The 23,784-nt window shown below is 36.9% G+C and overlaps 1 protein-coding gene and 1 pseudogene across 1 annotated transcript in view; one reads left to right on the top strand and one right to left on the bottom strand.

Moving 5' to 3' along the window:
* The first annotated feature begins 1,691 nt into the window (after positions 1-1,691).
* Positions 1,692-2,579, top strand: LOC122063407 (annotated as a pseudogene).
* An 8,921-nt stretch (positions 2,580-11,500) lies between these two features.
* The window catches only part of LOC122063406 (disease resistance protein Roq1-like), a 78,227-nt gene continuing 65,943 nt past the window's right edge, over positions 11,501-23,784 (bottom strand). The window contains exons 2-11 of the mRNA XM_042627113.1: positions 23,724-23,779; positions 19,274-20,360; positions 18,374-18,664; positions 16,184-18,272; positions 15,031-15,275; positions 14,659-14,861; positions 13,584-13,774; positions 13,299-13,441; positions 13,076-13,163; positions 11,501-11,924 (exon numbers count right to left, since the gene is read on the bottom strand). Of these exons, the coding sequence (XP_042483047.1) occupies positions 16,860-18,272; positions 18,374-18,664; positions 19,274-20,360; positions 23,724-23,779 (2,847 nt within the window). The 3' untranslated portion in view covers positions 11,501-11,924; positions 13,076-13,163; positions 13,299-13,441; ... (2 more) ...; positions 15,031-15,275; positions 16,184-16,859. The remainder of the gene's footprint in view (positions 11,925-13,075; positions 13,164-13,298; positions 13,442-13,583; positions 13,775-14,658; positions 14,862-15,030; positions 15,276-16,183; positions 18,273-18,373; positions 18,665-19,273; positions 20,361-23,723; positions 23,780-23,784) is intronic.

Here is a 23,784-nt window from a genome sequence, read left to right as displayed (position 1 = left end):
AAACATCTCATGACACGAGCTGATGACAGCTATGCAACACCTGTATGAAAGTCAATGCCATCCCATTAAGGACATGTTTTGTTATTCATATGTCAAGAGCTAGTAAGGTTTTGCGCATTGTGGGCAGTGTAGTCTGGGGCATAAGGGTCTTGGTACTATCCAGGAGCGAAGAATCTCGGAGGTGATTGCAATGAGCAGAAACTTCACTCACCAACCTGAACGACGAGCAAACACTCAAACATGATAGCAAGGGATCACCAAAAGGAATGGACGAGCTCTAAGGAGGGAGGAGAGAGGGAGGAAAAAACCATGCTTTCAGAGAAATGGTGGTCCGAATCTTCTCTGAACTGGGAGAATAATTGACTAAGCCATGGCATAAGAGGGGTATTCTTCACAAGGGATGGGGCCAAGTGACAGATTGGCCATACGAGTGGAAGCAAATCCCTTCTGCGAAGCTTTGTAGAATGAGATAAGAGGAAGCCCCAAAGTAGGTGATTGGCCAATCTCACAACCCAAAATACTTTTTAATCGATCCTTGACCTCAAGAAGCACCCCAAGAATGGAAATCAAAGATTTATGGAGATTAATACCAACCCAAACAAATATGCAAATGGTTGCAAGGCATGTTTTATTGTACATGTCAGTCCTTTAATAGAGAATGTGCATGGGTCTTTTCTAGTTTCAGTGGAAGCTCTGTTTGAAACACGATTGGGTATTTTACCTTTTATGCTGTGATTTATCATATTTGATGAAAGCGCAACAAAAGATATTGGTTTATGCCCTCTTACACTTTTTAGCAGATACCATATTCGTGCCTCCATCTTCTCCGACGTAAGGCAGAAGGTACTCTGCCTCCCTACCTCTTGTAAAGATTACCCAACAACCAATCCCTAGTCCTCTTTCTTTTTTTTTTTTTTTTTGATTGCCGCTCCTATTTAATTTTGTAGGCCTCTTGGGTGGCATGCATGAGTGGCTTGCCTCCCCATTCTTGTTTTCTTCCTCTCATTTTAATATATTACAAAAAAATAAAAAATTAAAATAAATATAAAATCCAATATAAGGATATACATAGAACGGGCACTGTACACATGGCCCACCAGGATGGCTTGATAGAGGGGTGATGATTTGGGTTGGCCATAGCATCTGTCCACGTATCCAAAACCAAAGCCACGTGAGCTTGCAATGATCCGTTTAGAAAGCCATTTCAGTAATAGCTACTATTATTGTAATAATGGAAAAGGAAAGAAGGCTTAAGACATGATCCTAACTTTTAAAGGGTGAGGAGTTTGGGACAGCGGACTTGGTGGGGGTAGAGAAGGGAAGCCAGTCCAGCAATAAGCTGACGTTTGCATTGTAGATTCTAGACTGGCGAAGAAAGACAAGGAGAAAAAACTTGGTCTTCTGTTCTGGCAGTGTTTTTTTTTAATAAGAAATTCGGTCTTTCCTTCTTAATACTATAATTTTTCCGCCCTTTATCTATACCTCCTCCAGGTTCATCTTTATCCTTCTTATTCAATATCTTCTTTAAATCATGACTCTTCCAGGAACCATGTCTCTCCTTTTCCAGCTATTCTAATCTCTCTCTCTCTCTCTCTCTCTCTCTCTCTTATAATATATACATAAACCTTACCATCAAGAAGAAGATAATTAGCTTCCGCCTCTCTCAAGTCTCTAACACAGCACACAAGAAAGCCATGGGAAGGGCTCCTTGCTGCGACAAAGCCAACGTAAAGAAAGGGCCATGGTCACCTGAAGAAGATGCCAAGCTCAAGTCTTACATAGAGCAGCACGGCACCGGTGGCAACTGGATTGCCTTGCCCCAAAAGATTGGTACTTAATTAATGCTCAACCCTAGTAGTTAATCCATCTAATAACCCTTCTTCTTTTGCTACTCCCCTCTCTCTCTCTCTTTCTCTATCTCATATTTGTTGGTTCTTGTAGGGCTTAGGCGATGTGGGAAGAGCTGCCGCCTCAGATGGTTAAACTATCTTCGCCCCAACATCAAACATGGAGGTTTCTCCTAGGAAGAAGATAACATAATTTGCAGCCTCTACATCAGTATTGGAAGCAGGTGATCCGATCGATTATGGATTTTTTTTTTTTTTTCTCATTTGTCAACAATTTAGTCTTCTTAGCTAATCTTGTTTTTTGCTGATAGTTTTTCGGTGGAGCTTCAAGTCTAGCTTTGTTTCGAATTTCAAATGTTGATTTTATCTATTTCTGAAACTTTTTGAATGAACAACAGATGGTCAATCATAGCGGCTCAACTTCCAGGACGAACTGTTAACGACATAAAGAACTATTGGAACACTAGGCTGAAGAAGAAGCTTTTGGGTAAGCAGCGGAAGGAGCAACATTCTCGTAGGTTCAGCTCCCTCCATCATAATAATATTGTTGTTCCATGGGTGACTGTTCATAATGACCTAGTAGAACAACAAACTATAGAAGATGTATATATTCATTATAATGATGTTGTCCCACAGGTAGCTATTGAAAATGACCCTATGAAACAACAAACTATTGAAGATGTATCACTCCATGATGTAGTTACCACTGATAATACTATGAATGTTTCTTAACCGAAAATTCAAGGAAGACCTCAGAGGGTTAGGAGGTCTGCTATTTTTTATGACTATATAGTATATCTCCAAGAATCAGAGTTCGATATTACAATCAAGAATGACCCATTAACCTTTTCACAGGCCATAAACGATAATGATTCTCTTAAATGGGTAGATGCCATGAAAGATGAGATGAAGTCTATAAGTAACAATGATGTCTGGGATCTCGTTCAATTACCAATGGGCTTTAAGGTGATTGGTTGTAAATGGGTATTTAAAACCAAATGCGACTTGAAGGGTAATATTGAGAGACATAAAGTTAGACTAGTTGCAAAGGGATTCACTCAGAAAGAAGGCATTGATTGCCATGAAACCTTCTCTCCTGTCTTTAAGAAGGATTCTCTGAGAATCATATTGGCATTAGTAGCTCATTATGATCTAGAGCTTCACCAAATGGATGTGAAAACTGCATTCTTGAATGGAGATTTAGATGAGGAAGTCTACATGAACCAATCTGAGGGATTTAGTGATCAAGGAAAAGAAAATCTAGCGTGTAAACTTAAGAAATCCATATACGGACTTAAACAAGCTTTCAGATAGTTGTATATTAAATTTAACCACATCATTGTTTCTTTTGGATTTGTTGAGAACATATTTGATAGGTGTATATATCTATAACTTAGTGGGAATAAATTTATATTTCTTGTCTTATATGTGGATGATATTTTACTTGCTAGTAATGAATTTGGTTTGTTGAGTGATACAAAGACCTTTCTATCTAAGAACTTTAAAATGAAAGATATGGGTTTAGCTTCTTTCGTTATCGACATTGAGATATTTCGTGATAGATCTCATCAGATACTTGGGCTATCACAGAAAACCTATATTAATAAAGTTTTGGAAAGATATAGCATGATGAATTACAAATCAGGAGTTTCCCCCATTATCAAAGGAGATAAGTTCAGTCTAAATCAGTGTTCAAAGAATGATCTGGAAAGAGCACAAATTAAGGATATTTCCTATTCTTCCACAGTAGGGAGTCTTTTGTATGCAATGACTTGTACTCTTCTAGACATCAGTTTTGTTGTTGGTATGTTAGGCAAATATGTGAGTAATCCTAACATGGATCATTGGGTTGCAGCAAAGAAGGTGATGAGGTATTTAAAGGGGACTAGGGAGTACATACTTACTTATACATGTGATAAATTAGAAGTGATCTGATATTCAGACTCTGATTATACAGGATGCCTCGACAGTAGGAAATCTACATCAGGATACATCTTTTTACTTGCTGGTGGGGCGATTTTTTAGAAGTCCAAGAAACATACTTGTGTCTCTACTTCTACTATGGAAGCAGAGTTTGTGGCATGCTTTGAGGCCACATCTATGACAATTTGGTTACGGAACTTTATCTCAGGACTTCGGGTTGTCAACACCATTTCGAAGCCGCTGAGAATGTATTGTGACAATGTTGCTGTTGTATATTACTCCAAGAATGATAAGCATTCAAGCAAAGCGAAGCATATTGGAGTAAAATATAATTTTGTGAAGGAATCAGTTCAAAAACAAGAAGTGTCTATCACACACATCAAGACAAGTCTGATGATTGCTGGTTCTATAACCAAGATATTAGTGCCTAAGCACTTTACAGATCTTATAATGGACATGGGTTTATGTAAAGTTTGATGTAATGGTCATATTATGTTAGACATTTTTACTTATTTATTTAAATGATCATGATATATGTTGTTTCTGAATATTTCTCACTTTATTATTGTGTGTACACATTTTATTTAATATATGTGAGATATTATGTTGGACCATTTAGTTATAGACTTTTTTAGTCTATTCCCTACTTTTGCACCTGTTTGGATGAGGTTATCAGTGTTGTGACTATGGAAGGGAGTATATCGTTATATGATGTATAACCGCCATGATCCACATTAGTAGTTTTGTTCAAATATGGTATTATGATTGTGATGACATAAAGTTGATGGGTTTACTTTCAAATACTACAGTATGATGTTAGAATCCAAATTATGTTTGAGATTGTTATTATGTGGTCATATATGGTTCAAGTAGGAGATTTTAAGAATATTCTCTAGAATATTTTTTATTATTGTCCCATATACCAATTAGGTAATTGACCGATACTAATCTCATAGAATTGGATTCCAAATAGAAAACCCACTCCTCATCTAATTAGGGAAAATAGTCCTACCTTATTTGGCACACCTTGATGGGAGAGTGCAAAAAATTTATTTAATAGGACTCTAGGTCCTCCTCCTACCCTAACGTCAATTTCATTATTGGCTCCATCACCAAGAGAGCATTAAGAGGAGCTAGTGGAAGAAACCTAGAAGATCCATTGTGTTCGTGATTGGAATTGCAAGAATAACGATAAGGGAAGAATATAATGGAGACAAATTCTTCACAGTCGATGGTGAACGGTATGCGTTAAACCTTATAGTTTAATTTTGTGATTCAATGATTGTATGGCAAGATCCTATCTGTTGTTATTAATAGGAATAACATCCTTCAGTGGCTGGTAAAGGTGTTGCGATTATCTATACCCCTGAAGTTGAGGAATACTTCATAACTCCGACCAGACGAGGAGGAAGAGGAGGATGAAGATGATGATAGGGCTTCCATGGAGAAGTGTTCTCTTCACTCTTCGATTGCAGATCCTAATTTATTAGACGGGCAACAATCTTGTAAGTCTCCGTTCCTTATTTTCTACTCTCACCGTCGAAAGCCCCACAATTGTTCTTTTCCTTTCCCTCCCTTTCTCGGAAATTCACCACCTCAACGTGTTGGAGAAGATTATTTTCCCTTCTCTTAGGTAAAGGTAAAGGTAAAGGTTAAGGTAAAGGTAAAGTCTTCCTTCTAGTTGCAAAGTCGCCTTCAATTGCTCATGACTTGTGGCATAATAGACCGACCCTAAAATCTATTCTCACTTGTCCCTTCCCACTTCCCACTTCCCACTTCCCACTTCCCACTTAGGGCCTTCACTTATTTTACGTCTTGTCACAATTAACTAGCCATGTTCCCTTTTAACCTAAGGGGGTAGCGCACTTGGTGAGCAACCAACATGGTACGAGCTGTAAACTTGAACGTCCTAAGTTCGACTCCTATTAGGAACATCTTGGGTCATTCACATGTAAAGATAATCAATTGAGAATCAAAACTGAATACCGAAACCGATATTGAGTTGAATTAACCAAGCCGAACCAAACCGAATTAATTCAATTCAAATTCGGTTTGATTATGTGAGTATGCTCCGTGGTTTGATTTGGTTTTGGTTTTGGTTTTAGGTGTAAGAACCATCGGTTCGGACCAAAATCGAACCGAATTGTCTTAAAACAAAAAAAAAAAAAAATTGAAAAAACCCTAGTATAGTAGTATCATTAAGACTCAAGTGGGATTTTTTCAAAATATTCAATTTTGAAAATTCAAGAGTGTTTTTTGCAAGCTTTTTTTTTTTTTTAAGGTGGTAAGTGTTTTTTGCAATTTATCATCACATATTTACATGCTAAGACAATTTTAGAGTTAGCAATGACCATAAGGCCCATAACTTGAGCCCATTATGGTCTTTGGTCCATCACAGTCATGGTTTAAAAGTATAACCGTTTTCATACCCAAATTAAAAACAAAGTATAAAACCGAACTAAAATTGCATATCATAACCGAAATTGAACCGACCCGAATTGAATCAGCTTGAGTATCTAAATATGGAACCGAGTCGGTTCTTGGTTCGGTTATGATCCACCTGACCATCATTTGGAACCGAACTGATTGACACCCACCCTTACTCACACGGGGTGTTTAGTGCTCGTTATTGCTTTTCGTGAAAGTTGAATGGGTCAGTATGGACCTGCAGAACTAGTCAGGCCACCCATCGTTAGCAAAATAAAAAAAAAAACCATGTTCCCTTTTCTTCCTTCATTCCACCATGCCACTTACCTTTCAAACAATTGACTTTCTATCTTCACCATTGAAGGTACCCATACAAATCCTACATATCTATTGATGCAACAACTTTTCTAGCTCCCAAAGTACTCAACAGGGGCCAAGCTCAGAATCTAATGATCAAAACAACTACAATATCAACATTAATGCACATATATATCACATGTCTCATTATAAATTTTAAAACATATCATTGAACATCATCCAACATCAATTCTAAATTCATAGACCATACATGTCTAAAGTCCTATTGAGCAATGTGGCTTAACTATCATGTTGTTCATTGTTGTCAACATTCTCAGAGTGATGTATGTTCTGTTGGAGTTAGGAGTCATCACTTTATAAACACTTTTCAACAATTTTTGGAGTTTGTGCATTGAATTTGAGTTGAAAGTGATAATCATGAGAAACATAGACCATTGAGTTAGCTTTAAGTTGGCGGAAAGAATCAGGTCTATTGGAGTTTGGGAGAGAAATATATCGTCAATTAAGTAGACATTATGTTCAACAAGTCAAGTCTTGAAAAAAAAAAAAAAAAAAGATTGGGGTGGGGGTTGGAAACTGTTTAGAATGAGACTTCTTCTTCTTCTTCTTTATTATTATTATTATTATTATTATTATTATTATTATTATTATTATTATTATTATTATTATTATTATTATTATTATTATCTTTGGAAAGTATATGGCAAAATGTGTTTTATATGGTAAAAAATGGAAACGCATTCAAAACGGTGTTCTTGCTAACAGTGATGAGGACATCAAATTTATTTACTCTTTCCCAATTAGTTGTTCATTTCACTTTGTTTCAAGGGCAGCTAATGGTATAGTTGATTCCCTTGTTAACAAAGGTCTGTCCCTTTGGTGTAGAATAGTGTGGCTTAATTCCACTCTTTGGCTCCTACTACTTTGTAATGATGAAGCCTTGGTAACCCTATTTAATAAATTCCTCTTTTACAATGATGAAAATGAAAAAAAGGTGTAAAGGCAAAGCTAATGGCAAAGATCCCCTTGCTCATGAAGAGAAACATAAATCATTTTGGAACTGACTTGTCTTTCACAATGATGCTCCAAATCTCCACCAAATTTCCGTCACTTATAAACCGTTGGGAAAGGCACCTAAAACTATAGACTTTCCAAATTACCTTCCATCCTCATTAATGGCCATTGAAGGAATATCTATTTCCCATGGGTGGAGGAAAATTCAGTCCTAATTTTATTTCCCTTGCAAGAGGCTCGAGGTTTATCCCAAAACTGTCCAACCCCCGTTGTACCCAATTTCGTCCCCAACAACCCAACATGGCCTTGTGAACTCACAACCTGGAACCAAATTTTCGGCTTAGAAATTGTCCCTTCGATTCAAATTGTGCAACAAAACTATCACCTCCCTGGAAAAAAATTGGTTGCTACCCGGGTTACAACTTTTATTTAAGCTAAAGTCATCTGTAGTTGTAAGTTTGTAAAGGTGTGTTTGGTATGCACTTTTTGAATAGATTTTGAGTCTAGAATACTTTCTGAAGCCAGAAAATAGAGAAGAACCATGTTTCAGAATGTTTTCTAGATCCAGAATTTATTCCAAGAAATCATATCAAACACATGCTGTGTCTCTGTGTCTCACACTGCTCTCGTTGCTCATCATCCTCTATGAAACTTCCGCAACATCCACATGATCTAGATAATGCCTCACAGCTACTCTGTTCTCATAATTAAAACCATAGAGATCAATTTCTCCATAAATTTATTAAGGATATGACCAGTTTACTGATAGGTGTGGAATTGCATAGACAATTTTTTCTCGTAAATTTTGAGTCATTACATTGGTGATTTCCTTCACTTTCTCAAATAATCTGGTTTGATGAATTAATCTTTTTCTTTTTCTTTTTTTTTTGGGGGGGAGGTGGTTTACATGGTTTGATGAATTAAGCATCTGGACTGAAAATTGATTCCAACAAGGAAAGGTCAAGGAAAGTAATTTGAAATCTTTGGTTACTTGAAAGAAAATAGGCCGAGTTGTTAATACACCTGGTTCTTTGAAAGGTCACAACTTTAGCTCACTCTCATTTGTCCAACAAGAAAAGAAGTATTTACAGAGTTGAAAGTTAGAAACTTGCCTAACCACAAAGGGGTAGTGGAGTTTGCAAGGGACCTTCCTCTCAGGAAGCGTATGGTTCTGAGTTCAATTATTCTTTGAGAAAAAATGTCAAATGTTAGGATCGACTCCAAACTCACCATCCCGAGGGCCGCACATAGGCGAGACCAGCATTGGGTAATATCCTTTATTTTGTTTAGCGTGTGGGTGCTGTGAATGAACCAGGTATAGGCTGAGATAGCCCTTGAAACTTCTTTGGCAGATCTGCTTTTTTCAATTGAGATGGAACACTGGTGAATTTGTTTGGATAATTGATTTTTTTTTTCTTTTTTTAAAAGCTTATCTCCATTACTTAATCAGTGATGAGGCCTTGTTGAGTGGAGTACAACAGGAGAAGTACCATTAAGAAGTAATTTAAACCTTTTTTTCCTTTTAAGCAAATCTAGAGCTGGTTTGTTCAATTTGTTGTCATTTTAGTTGGAAGAAGTAATGCTAATCTATATTGCAAGTAATGGACAGGGAAATGCAGTGAAGGATGCAGAAGCAAAAGGATTCAACCCAGGTCAAAATGATGTCAGGCTTTGCTCAAAATGTGAAAACTCTAAAACCTTTCATGGTTAGTTAAGGAACAAGAATATTTAACAATCCTCACCCCAGTGCTCCCTTGGCTCTGATGAAAGAACTTTCACGCCATGAGTACGGTAGATATTTTGAAGAATGTGGATCCATGGGTGGTCATTGAGTATGAATTAGTCTTTTTTTTTTTTTTTTGGGGGGGGGGGGGGAGGGGAGGTGGTGTGGGTGGGCGTAAACACTGGTCTATATATTTATGTGTGACCAACGCAAGGAATCCAATTAACATAGATCAGAAATCCAAGGAGTGGAAGAGGGTCAATCCATCCTGCATGCTAAGGAGGTGGATTTCCAAGCTAGGGAGTTAGCCACACTGTTAGTCTCCCTAGGAACATACTTGAATGAACAAGATAGAAAAAAAGTAGCCAGATATTTGATGTCCATCAGAATACTGAATACTTCAAGTTTGGAATCCGAATGGTTGTTGCTTAGGATAGTGGCTCGCTCAAGATTATCTATTTCCACTTCAATGTTGTCAATAGCTTCAGCAATACTATGTAGGAGCTCACACCGAACTACAATTGCTTCTCCTAGAGGAGAAATAAATTGGCTCAGAGATAGCAAACTTGGGGAGACTTTCGGAATTCCTCATAACAAAGCCCACTCCAGTTTCGTCTTGGACATGGTAGCATCAGCATTGAGTTTATAAATGGAGGGGCAGGGAGGACACCAATGTACAGAACGATTAGTACCAGTTTGTTGGGAATTCTGAGAAAAAGGTGTATTGGTTGCATAGCTACTGCAAAACTCATCAAACTCTTCTTCAACATATGCGATTATCTTCCTAGGTGAGTGATCTCTGACACTGAAAATGACACCATTGCGAGCCAACCATAGAGCCCAACAAATGTAAGATGCCAGACTAGATATCTTATTCCCTAATCGCTTTCCTGCAGTTGAAAAATAACTCCACTCTTGAATTGTATCGACCAAATGAGGATCCTCGAATGGAGGGCTGAAACCCAATCTAGATCCATACCAAACCGCCCGAGCAAAGCTACAGTCGAGAAAAATATGATTTATATTCTCATTCTCATGCCCGCATCGAGGGCAGGTTGGATTGAGAGGAGCAATCCGACATTTCAAAGCTTCAGCTGAAGGGAGACCATCAAATGCTCTCCATACCAAATGTTTAACCTTGGGCATAGCCTGAGCACTCCAGATTCTCTGCCAAACAAATTTCGATGGAGAGTATTGACGTCTATTGGTAGAGGAGGAGGAAACAAGATTGTTAGAGCAAACACCAAGAAATATGAAAATAAACCAAAACATATCTACACAACACACAGAGATTTAACGAGGTTCACACACCGATGTGGTGTGCTACGTCTTCGGGCGAAGAAGATATTTCACTATGTAAAAGAGATATTACACCCAAATATCGGCAAGAAAACTCACCCTGAAACCCTAGCTCGAATAAACCCCCAAATTATAATGACTTGCTCAACAAGACAATAGTACATTAAGTACTCCAAGTCGCGAGTCGACCCATCAAGTCGCAGTCGATCAGGTTGAACCAAAATATGTCGAAAATGGTCATTCTTCAAAACGAGTGAAGAATTCGAGACAAACTTAACAAAGACGCCGAGCATTATCTTTAATATTGCAGATGTGATGAAAAGCAATTGAATAAATGCCATTCTATGAAGCTCCCCATACTCAGCAATCTTGGTGAGGGAATAAACTCAATTGAATCTTTCTAATGGTAGCAGCATCCTCCGGATGAAAATGAAGTTGTAAGCGGTCCTCCCTCCATACCCGATTCTCCTCATCAATTAAGTCTAACACCCATTTGCAATTATGATCATTATATCCAGAATGTTGAACCTTAAAGTTAGGGATAGATGGAAGCCAACCATCATCCCAAATTAGAATATCCTCTCTAGATCTCACCAACCAGAGTAGTCCTTCCTCTAAAACCTTCCTACCTTTGAGCACACTTCGCCAGAAAATAGTAGGAGTAGCCCCACCACTCCCACCACCACCGAAACAGAGCTACAGCCCCACTAGTATAGCTAGTATGACGATGATGAGAGTCATAATCGTCAGCACCCTTAAGCACTTGTTCCGCTCCAAAAACCGATGCCTTACCACTTGGACTCCATGTGCAGTCTGAGATATAAAACCACCTGAAACAATACAATCTTCTAACCATTGTACATTGGCAAGAAAAATAGAGTTCAGGATACATCTGGCCTTGATTCACTTTTAAGAGATCAAATTTACTTAAGGATTGAATATTTTTTCATAGAGCCAAGGAAGCCATAATTTAAAATCACCTTTCTACTTCTGTATTTCATTGTAAGTAGACATCAATGGAGATTGAATCTTTGAAGAAACAAAGAGTGGTCATTCTCATGGTATTTTTCTCAGCATGCAACATTTGCTCTAGCCAATTCACTTAGGATCTGCTTCCTCACCTAAAGGGGTGTACCCATTCCACGAGGGTCCTGCCATTGCAGGGTCTAGGGAGGGTCATAATGTATGCAGCTTAAACCCCACTTTGCGGAGAGGCTATCTCCCAACTCAAATCCACAACCACTAGGTTGCAATGGAGCAACCTTACTGTTGCACCAAGATCTGCTTCCTGATCTCTTATATTCAGGCTTTAACTCATAGATTCCTTGATTTGTTCCCTTCTTGTTGTAGACACAAGGTCTTTGAGTTTTGTGCTCCAAAGACAAGAACATTTGTGAGTCATAGCTTAAGAAAACAAAAAACCCTTGATAATATAACCATACACAAACAGATCATATTTACCATGTCACAACAGTGTGTCCAATGCATTGGTCATTTTAGTCTCTCAAAATCTTATATGATAAGAGAAATATATACAATCATAGTCAAAACCCATAAATCTTCCATAAAGTCACTTAGGCACCAACCATCACCATGTTTACCCTCCTAAACTTCCACTACCCAGTAGCTTCCTTCTAAAAGTTTCTGAAGTCATTCCAACCCTTTAGTAGACACACTACTAAACCCTACCTAAGAAAACAAACATATACACCAAGAAACTGACTCATGAGTTTGTAAGGTCAATCCTTTCCCTGACCAGTTTTAATACTAGAGACCTCAAATCCCTTTGAATCACCATCCACTTCTATTACCCAATTTTCTCAGAAGGTCCTGAGACCTTACCCAATTTTCTCCAAGAGTGGAGGCCTTTATGTGGTGCTTGTTCGAACAAGATTATCATGGTGTCTCATGCGCAATGAAGAAAGCATAAATCACCCTTATATACCCAGTGAACTCAGTAAAGGATATATCGTCATTCGATAAACCATCGAATTTATTAGAAGAAGAAGAAGAATTGAAGAAAGATGCCTAACCACACTTAAGAGGAGCTATTTGAGCATATTCAAAATCACATACTCAACTCAACCCAGCCTCATCCCATCTAAATAAAGTCGGATACATTTTTTTTTTCTTCTAAATATCAGCAACAGTATATAAAAGAATATGGAATTTACAGGATTAACGTCTAGGCATTCCTAGACCAAAATACATGACCAACATAGATCTTCAGCTTCACCTTCGGCATTGCCATCAGCGAAACTAAAGATTACACTACTTTCCATTGAGGATCTACCTTCGACATGGCCATCAGCAGAATAAGGTCGGATACAATAATCATCAATTGCCAATTCAACCATTATATTTTCTGCTAACCCAAAATCATCCATTTCTTTTCACACCACTTCTACCCAAGTCAATTTCGATCTACCCCTCATTCTTTTAGACCCTTGGAACTGTATTACCCATCATTCCGTAAGACCATCGGAACAGTAGTATATCACATTATACAAAGAAAGTTTTCTACCTGTGTGTGTATATAGGATAAGCTTATTCTGCAAATCCTTCAGAACTCTGATTTTTCTTTCCCTTCAGATATTCCACATGATGGCCTTCTGCATTAAGCTCCAATAACTTAAAACTAGACAGAAACACCAAGAGACAGAATTGATGTTTGAAAAGCAATCTTTTTTCCCTTTTTTTTTATTTTTTCCTAAGTAAGCCAAAAGTAGGTAGATTGGAAAACATACTTCTGGTCTCTCTCCTGGATTAAATGCCTGAGTGTCCAATTTGTTGCCTCTCAAATAGCTTGAACCATATTCTCTTCCATTTCTCCATGGTCTCTTGTTCTTTTCTTCTCTGATCCTTCCACTGGCACAGTTTTCTTCTCATCCTAGCACAAGAACAGACAAAATCTCTTTACATACATGTGCACAATCTGGGGGCATGATTAAGTTCTATCTCATCAAAATAAAAGTGGCAAACAAAAATCCAGAGAATCATCACACACAGAATGGTAAATTAAGCATAAATACCTTGGCTCCAAGATGGCACTAAAGCAACCATTCCAGGCAAATATGCTCTCCTCGGTTACCATCAATCAACTTCAAAAAAAGGATTAAGTGTAGACATCACATTTTGTCACCATGGGTATTTCTTCACAAGTGATGAAAAGAATCCTGTGGAACCTCCTTTGGAATCTCAAATTTTTACAAAATACTGTTTTCTGCAAAATGGCCGAAATTCCCTTAATCTGGTTGACTCATCAGACCATTTCAAAATACATATTTTCCTTTGAATTTCTTAGATTTACTTGGAATTTTAGTATGGGATCTCAGAAAAGTTCTTAATCTTAAAAAAAAGTGAGATATTGAAGTTCTGGAGGATTCCAGACTTGTGTAGAAAGTGTAGATTGTTGAAGATAATCCACAAAAGAGAGCCTACGGCCGACACAATTTGAGACAAGGAAATGCCCTTGACTCAATTAAGTGTCAAGAAAATTTATTTTTATTTCCTTTTTCCCTTTCCTTTAATTAGTTTAAATAGTTCAGTAATTCAAATAAATAATTTCGCTTAATTAGTTTAGTGTAGTTGATTTAGTTGCTTAGTTTAGATCAGCATGCTAGTTTAAATTAGCTTAAATTAATTAATATAATCTAATGTAAATAATTTAGTTAAGTTAAATTGCTTAGCCTAGGTTATTTAGCTAGGAAAAACCTAGATTAATTTCAGCATCCGCATGCTAGTAAGTAGGGTTAGTTAATAGGATCTTTTGTATTTATTCAATAAGAGCAAGGTCGAGGAAGACCAGTATTTGCTGGGCGGAACAGGTGCCTAACACCTTCCCAGGTTCGTAATTTGACACTTCCCCAAATCTCTGATCAAACCACACCTTTTGAAGTCAATCTTTCACCTGATAAGGAGAAAAATTTCTGAGTCTTGGCAACTCATTTTCCCTTCACTTTTGAGAAGATCCAACAGTAACCACCTCCTTCAGGACAAAGCTAGCAGTGTGAGGGTAGACCCACTGGGAATTCCCCAAACCCATTGCAAATACAATAAGTGATAAAAATTTCAATATCAACTGTATACACATACACCAAACTATACCTGCACTTGTCTGGTTTTGGTCATATACTCGTTTGTCCTTTCACAGCAAATTTTCCCTTAGTCTCCAATGCCTTCGTTATGGGGCTTCATGTCAAATTCAATTAGCACTGCTCCCTCCACTGAAACTTTTCTACAAAGCAAGGATTTTCATCCAGGTTGTTTGACTTTGCTTAGTTGACAGTTCCAGAGGATGAACAAAATATCTCCAAGGAAAAATATCAAACGCAGGTGGAATTCATCAGATGACTATCTCTAATAAAAATGGCATATCCCAATAAAGTATAAAAGTTATGAAAGTAATGCATCAACCTCTTAACCATAATATTTAAGCATGGACATATCAATCATTGTTGGGTGATAGAAGAAGCCAACCTCTCTGTCTGGGTATCCATGATCAGAATCTGTAAAAGCTTGGATGTGTCACTTCCAGAACTAAATTTTCAGGTACTAAACTGTATTCTCACATGGATCCAGCTTGAATCCAGAAGTAGAACCATATCTGACCCATACTAAGAATCCATACTCCATGCTGCATGATAGGACACAAAAATGGCTTCTTTGCCTTATTAACCAGGTAGAGCATGTGGCTTGCATAACAAATATAGTGGGTTCAAGTCCTACAAACAACAAAAGAGAAATCTGTCTCTACCTTCTACCACAAAACCAACATAAAAGAACAAAAATTTGCTTAACATATCACATTTCACATTCACAAAACATATAAATATCAAATTCAGGTTGAAGCCTTAATCATATCTAGTCCCTTTTTCAACATCAAATCCATCCCAAAAAAAGACTCTACAATACCCACATAAGCAGTCAGTAACCAACAATGAGTCATTCAGGTACCAAAAAAAAATAGAAGCATTATAAATCCATAAAAATAAATAAATAAATAAACAACTCCGTTATGAATCTTCATATGGAGTGAACTCTAATTCTGCCAATAATAGTTTTGTAATAGAACTTCTATTCAATAAGGCTTACTAGGTGGTTTGCCTAGATGGCTGCCTGCAACTCTAGGCATGCATCTAGCTGCAGGTAAGTTTCACATATAGGGAATTTATAACCATGGCTTATTTTACCACATGGAAGAATGATAAGGCAAATTTGGTTGTCAGATATAGGAAATTTTCTAGCTCGGTCATGTGTCAAATTTCAGCCTCAAATTCAATCAATTACTTTTCCATCTAATGTCATACCCTCTTGTTTATATCCTTGCACCCAATTGTAGTCCTATAAATCCTCTTGTAGTCCTGAATTCTGTTTTTCCACGTAGGAAACTTCGATTGGGCTGAAACTTGGCTTGTGAATTGGGGACATTGGGATCTCTATGTCCACAAATTTCCAACCCCTTCTGAGTTGCCACAAAACAGAATTAGGGCATGGCTATAATTTAACTTGTAACCAATGTGGTTACAACTAGAAGCTTCCAGACACCAAAACAAAAAAAAAAAAGAAGGATCTACTCAGATTTGTGAGACGAGTCCTTAAATGTATAGAGATGCTTTGATTGAGTTTTTACCCGCAGATCGTATGATATGAACAGAGGTTGTATTCCAGGATTAGGATTGTGAGCTAAGCAGAGCTCTGTGCCAATGGAATGGGTTTCATCCAGTTTCCGTCCTCCAAGTAGAGTGGACTCTGATTTCGTTAAATACGCACTACCCCTTCATGCTGTAAGGATTAATTGATATTATCTTCAAAATTAAATAAAGAATACCATGAAGATAGAGTTGGAAAGAATATGGATTGAGAGAGAGAGGAGTATCTGGAAGACCTAATAGAGCTCCTCCTGAGATACGCATCCTTAGTTCAATGATGGGGGTTTCCTAGCACTATATCCAATGGTGGAGATGCCAATAGGAAACAAAAACCAACCCAGAATTTTTCTCCATGCTTCATCCCGGCTAACATCAAATGAACCTTAACTCTGTCAAATTTCTCAGGTTTGACAGATCTGGGATTCACAATTCTATCTTGGAGGAAGACCCAACACCTGTCCAATCTTCACGATCCGAGAGTCCAACACTTGAAGCAGGAACCTCAAATTCAAGCTGCCCCATCACTCCCCTTTCCCCCTGGGTTTGGCTCTACATCTGAAGATGGGAGAAAATCTTTCCATGACGATAGCACCCCAAAAAATTAAAGACCTCCGAGGATTCCAAGTTGAATTTCCATTAGTTTTTTTTTTTTTGCACTCAAAGTCCGCTAAACACTTTCAATTTTCTCAAGTTGGAGAGATCTGGTGATCTTTTCATAGAAAAGCACCAGCTCAAGTCCAAGGCCTCCAAGGATTCCAATCGATCGAGGCCATGAATCTCAAATAGTTTTCTGCAGCCGCAAGCATTTAAAAGCTTCAAGTTTCTCAAGTTGGAGAGATCTGGTAATCTTTCCATAGAAATGCACCATTCCAAATCCAAGGCCTCTACGGATTCCAATCGATCGAGGCCTTGAATTTCCGTTAGTTTGTAGCAGTGATCAGCATTTAAAACCTTCAAGTTTCTCAAGTTGGAGAGATCTGGTAATCTTTCCATAGACGAGCACCACCCCAAATCCAAGGTCTCCAAGGATTCCAATCGATCAAGACTTTGAATCTCCGTTAGTTTTTTGCACATGCGAGCATTTAATTGCTTCAAATTTCTCAAGTTGGAGAGATCTGGTAATCTTTCCATAGACGAGCACCAACTCAAATCCAATATCTCCAAGGATTCCAATCGATCGAGGCCTTGAATCTTCGTCAGATTTGTGCACCTGTTCAAGGAATCCAATCCCACAAGGGCCTCAATCTCAAGTAAATTCTTGCAGCTCCAGAGACTTAATTCCTTCAATTTTCTCAAACTGGATAGTTTCCCAATTTTCCTTAGTGATTCACAGTTTTCCATCATCAACAGCTCCAAGGAATCCAATCCCTCAAGGCTCTCAATCTCAAATAACATTGAGTAATCCTTGAGTTTTAATTCCTTCAGTTTTCCCAAGCCGGATATTTTCCCAATTTTTCTTAATGATCTACAGTTCATCATCTCCAACAGCTCTAGGGAGTCCAACCCTTCGAGGCCTTCAATCTCTGTTAAGCTCTGACAATTATCAACAGTCAATCTCTCTAAATTTCTCAACCCCACCAACACAGGGAGCGACTTTAGTTTGTTGCAGAACCGTAAATCAAGTGTTTGGAGCAAGGAAAGGTTAGAAAGTGTCATGGGTAGGCTTTGAAAATCGTTTCCACCGAGTCTCAAGATTTTCAAAGAGGGTAGAAAGCCTATTTCATTCGGAATTCCCCCATCCTTTATATAACAAAAGCTGGCATCCAAAGTCTCCAGCTTTTCCAAAAGACCTATGGAATCAGGTAACTTGTCAAGTCCTTCGCATTGATGTAAGTTGAGGATTTTGATAGAACTTAACCCCCCGATGCCATATGGGAGATCCCTTAGTTTCGTGCATCCCCTCATATTCAATTTGACTAGGCTGCCAAGATAATTGAAAGATTCATCAATTTTAGCCAATATTTCACAGTTTTCAAGAATCAAGACCTCCAAGCGACAATTGGCTAGTTTAGGAGTCTTTAATAGGTGTCGACACCCTGTTAGATTCAGAACTTTTAGATTTTTTGCCACCTGCATGCAAAAAAGATAAATAATTTATTAGAAATTTTTTTTTTGAAGAAAAATTTATGATTGATTACATCAAACAAAGGAGAAAGAAATTTCTTAGAGACCTTAATGTGGTTCCAACCCATCCAATAATTTGTGACGAGACTATATGACAGATCAAGAACAACTAGGTTCACTGGATGAAATTCCATTAACGTAAATTCTGCAGGGCATCCTTTCCATCTAAGCCATATCAGTTCTGAGAAAGAAGGCATGAAGTCTGGAGCAAAGTGTGCATAATCAACTTGGAGTAACCTAAGTTCAGTCATTTTAGTAAATCCTTCACTCATCAAATAGTGTTGGTTTCCTGAACTACCTCCGAAGTCAATGCAGAGCCCTTCAACTTTATCCGTTCCCTAAAACAAATAATTTTAAATAAGCACACAATAAAAATTTTAACAAGTGCAAAAAAATGCTCATGTTCACTGTGTTTTGTCAACTCTTGTGCTCTATGGATCAATTGTTAAATATTGGGATGGTAAGCCAACATTGTAAAGGACCCCCACCAATCTTATAGGTGAAATTTTAACCCATAATGAGCATGTTATATGGAACAATAGTGCATCCAAAGGCGGGAAAATCTACAAAAATGCTATTACACAATGAGGATCTGTGGCATTTTCAGATGTTACTTTGAACAATATTTCATATATATGCTCATATGGGTCAAGTTCACCATTAAGGATCCTTTATAACGTGGACACCATTGTGTCTACTATTACTATGCAGCAACAAGTTCACCAACCTCCATGACATTTCAGTTTAAAAAAAGAAAATTATATTCATACATTGAATTTATGAAACCTTAAATAATGAACAAATGTGTTCTAGGTATTAGGTCCATCATACTTTATCTCTTAATAGCAAGTGCTTTCAATGAAAATATATGGTTAGCAATTGCAAAAAACATCATCAATAATTGGAAGCATAAAATAAAGTGTACTGAACATTTATTGAGTACGTACCAAGTGTTTCTCCAATACATACAAGGCTTCCTCGTGTGACCACAACCTACTACGCCTTCCGGGCATCTTAAGGTTTTCTTGACGAATGATTTCCTTTCCAAGATCTCTAAGCTGATCATGCATCTTTAGTTCATCATTTTCACCAATCTTCACCAAAGACTTTTGGCGGAGAACCTTAAGTCCTTTGTCAGGGTAATACTTACGTTGTTTCCATATCAAACATGCAATATTTTTATCTATTCCATTGAAAAAGCATGCAATATCAAGAAATATTTGTTGCTCACAATACGTCAATCCATCGAAACTTATTTTCAACTTTTCAAAAATTTCACCATCAAGAATATGATTTTGCAGCCTCTCCAGTGTCTCTTGCCAAAATGATTTTTCCATGCCAAATAAAGATAAACCTATAACCTCAAGAGCTAAGGGAAGACCTCCAACCTCCTTAACGATGTTTTTTGAGAGATCTAGATAGTCCTCCGGTATTTGGTCTCCTTTGAAGGCACGCCTGGAAAATAGTTGAAGAGATTGTTTTGCACCCATTTGAGGGGGCTCATAGATCTCATCCACTTCATGATGAAGTAAGATCTGCTCATTTCTTGTTGTGATTATAATCCTACTTCCCAAACCAAACCAATCACACTTCCCAACTAATGCATCTAATTGAGATTTTTTATCCACATCATCAAGAATAATAAGAACTTTCTTCTTGTGAAGTCTTTCTTTGATCATGTTAATTCCTTTACCTTTATTAGTGATGTTGAATCTTACTCCTTCCAGTATTTCAGAGAGAAGTTGATTTTGCAAATCGATAAGTGAAGTCTCTCGAACATTTTCAAGAAAACTACATCCTTCAAAGTGACGTGAGATTTCATTGTAGACAACATTGGCAATGGTTGTCTTGCCAATCCCACCTAGCCCCCATACTCCCACAATCTTTACATCATCTGATTTATTGTTTAATAAATTCATCATTTTCTCTACATGAGATTGGATTCCAATTAGGTCATCAGAAACAATCAGGGAGTCTTTTTCCAATACACTGGAAACTGCTGCAACAACTAATTTTACTAATGTACCTTCATTCCTGTCCAATTCAAATCAACAGGAAATAAGAAGTTGGAGAGCAAAAAAAAAAAAGGGAATAAAAAATTTTATTTAGATGAAACCATAAAACAATAATTTGAACCGAGAGAACTTATATTACATTTTTTTCTCTCTTATTTATTTTGCATGGAAATTTGGCAAATAGATTAGTTGTGTGCCAAAACTTAGGCTTGGTGCAATAAATTAAAAAAATGGGATTGAGTTCCCTGTCCAGCTCATAGTTAGGAAGTTCGGGAACGGCAATAATACGGGAACGGATACGTATGGAAATTAAACGGGACATATGGAAATAATACTTTTCAAAAATTCGGCGCAATAAAACGCGCACGGCAATGATACAATATGTGTTTAATATGATTGCTATGTAAAAATCCGGAGCAAAAATACTGGTTTATTTTGGTATTAAGAATGAACTAAAACTGGTTGTTTACAACTAAATTCTAATATCCCATGTAAGGATGTGAATTTGAAACCGAAACCATTTATCGAAACCGAACCGAGCCATTTACACCGAAACCGCAAAACCATTTAGTAAATGGTTCAGTCATGGTTTCAAGTTTCAGGCCGATTAGCTAAACAGGTTGAAACCGAATCGAGCCGTTTAACCCGTTGGTTTCAAACCAAATTGAAACCGTGAAAACCGAACCGTTTAAACCGTCAAAACCGATCTGATTAACCCATTTAAAGATTAAATAAGGTGGTTGCAAAATATCATTAGTATCTCATTTAATTCAAAGATTGAGTGCTGCAAGACGACAAGTAATTCTAGAGGTAGCTTGCTAATTGTTTGGAATGCCGATTAAAATAATCCAATGCACTAAGTAGAACGTATATTGATAAAAATGCAATTTTTGTTTATACCATGGCATATTAAATATATATTTTTCAATATTATAACACATTATTGGGAGGAGGGAAGAAGAAAATCCCTACTGTAAGCATTACTTATTAACTTGTTAGATGTGCTTGAGACAATTTTCTATCAAAATATTTTCTTTTGCTTAGTTGTTTTAACAAAACATAATGGTTTGCATTTCACATTCTCAAGATTGAATCGTTTATCACCAAAAGCAAATTTTAGTAAACATGCGAATAAACTAGCAAACCGATTGCTAACCGTTTAGAAACCGTATGGAATAAACCAAAACCGAAACCATTTAAAACCGTGAAACTGAAACCGTTTAAAAACCGTGAAAACCGAAACCGTTTACAAAATGGTTGCGATTTCAGAAAGTGCAACCGTTCAGTAAATGGTGCGGTTTTGGTTTCAGCCAAAATAAATGTGAACCGAACTGTTTAAACTGAAACCGAACCGATTAACACCCTTAATTCCATGTTCTCATGAACACCTAAATCCAATCTAGCTTTCCAATTGGGGATCATTTCTAAGATTTTGTTTGTTTTACATCTAATATCAATTAAGTTTAATCATGTTTATCATAACCAATGTTGATAGGTGATCCGTCAACCACTTTCTATCATAGTAAATAATAACATATATTGTTAAAATAATACTAATAATAGTAATTGCATATGGATAATCATGTAACAAATTAAAATATTATCATTGATATTATCTTATCAAATAAGAAAATCCACAGCAACCCCTACTGATGCAAATCTATATTCTAAAATCAGAATCAAATTGCGTATAGGTCTATTTAGATATTCAATAATTCAATCGTAATAACCAACGGCAGATTCATAATTAAGGTAAGATTTTAAATTGGGTGGGAAAATTATAATTAAGTAGACTGAATAGGCTAACGGAAAGGAATAAGAGGGTGGAGACATAAGGTTCTTGATTAATAGATTTAGGACAAGCTTGAAATGAAGTTAAATAAAAGGTATAAGGTAATAAAGGAGAGAGACTGGCAATATGGAAAGAGTGGTTGGAATTAATAAAATAAGAAATGGAGACGCGTGTCATCCACATTTTTTCTCAAAATTGAGAAACCTACAAAAAGGGAGAAGTGTCATTTTGACTTTATTTTTTGAATTAATCCGAATCCGAACGTTTCAATCAAAAAGTCATAATTCGGCATATTAATTCAAAAAATCCGTTTTATACGCGTGTTCTGTACCCATATTATACGCATTTAAACGTGTATAATACGTTTTATTCTAATTAATACATTTAGTTTGGGAACAAAAGAAAAAAATCTCAACCGCAAAAGTCAAAACGACACTTCTCCCTTTCCGTAGGTTTTTCGATTCTGAGAAAAATATAGATGACACGCGTCTCCCTTTCTTATTTTATTAATTCCAACTTCTCTTTCCATATTGCAGCTCTGTCTCTCCTTTTTTACCTTATACCCTTTATTTAACTTCAAGAACGTCATGTGTCCACCCTCTTGTTCTTATCCATTAGCATATTAAGTCTACTTAATTATAATTTTGTCACCCAATTTAAAATCTTACCTTAATTACGAATCTACCGTTGATTATTACGATTGAATTATTGAATATCTGCATGGATCTATACGCGATCTGATTCCGATTTTAGAATACGGATCCGCATCAATAGAGTTTGCTATGGATTTTCTTGTTTCATAAGATAATATCAATGATAATATAATTTGTTACATGATTATCCACATGCTATTATTATTACTATTATTTTGACAAATATATGTTATTATTCACTATGATAAAAAGTGTTTGATAGATCACCAATCAACATGACTATGATAGCAATGATTAAACTTAGTTAATATTAGATGTAAAATAAAAAAAATTGAGAAATGATCCTCAATTGGAAAGATAAATTGGATTTAGGTGTTCATGAGAGCATGTGATATTAGAATTTAGTTGTAAACAACTAGTTTTAGTTCATTCTTAATACCAAAATAAATTCGTATTTTTGCTCCCGGATTTTTACATAGCAATCGTATTAAACACGTACTGTATCATTGCCGTGTGCGTTTTATTGTGCCCAATTTCTGAGAAGTATTATTTTCGTATGACCCGCTTAATTGCCGTACGTATCTGTGCCCGTATTATTGCTGTTCCCGAACTTACTAACTATGGTGAAGGCCAAGAACAAACAAGTCTCATATTTTTAGGATGCTTTACCATCCCTACTTGTTTGTCGGGCAGTTAACATAATTTTTTTTAGGACAAATCCTTACTCAACCTTACCCTAATTAAAATGCAGTGAATGGATATTGGGCAAAATAACTTTATAGTCATGGTTAAGAGTATAGAAATTCCAAGAAAAAAAAAAAATCTTCTGCGGCAGTGAGCATCCTGGCTGGAACACCTTGGGGTGTGTACCTGGATGCTCGGTGCAGTGCTACAAATTACAAGAGAAAAAACAAACATAGGGAGTGGTTGGACTTACCCTCCATCGATGTTCTTCAAATCCCATCCCTTCAATCCTGCAACCTCAGTGAGAGCCTTTT

This window comes from Macadamia integrifolia, unplaced genomic scaffold, assembly GCF_013358625.1.
Source record: "Macadamia integrifolia cultivar HAES 741 unplaced genomic scaffold, SCU_Mint_v3 scaffold1313, whole genome shotgun sequence".
NCBI lineage: Eukaryota > Viridiplantae > Streptophyta > Magnoliopsida > Proteales > Proteaceae > Macadamia > Macadamia integrifolia.
Note: the sequence above shows the minus strand (reverse complement) of the source record. Positions and strands in the feature narration are given on the sequence as shown.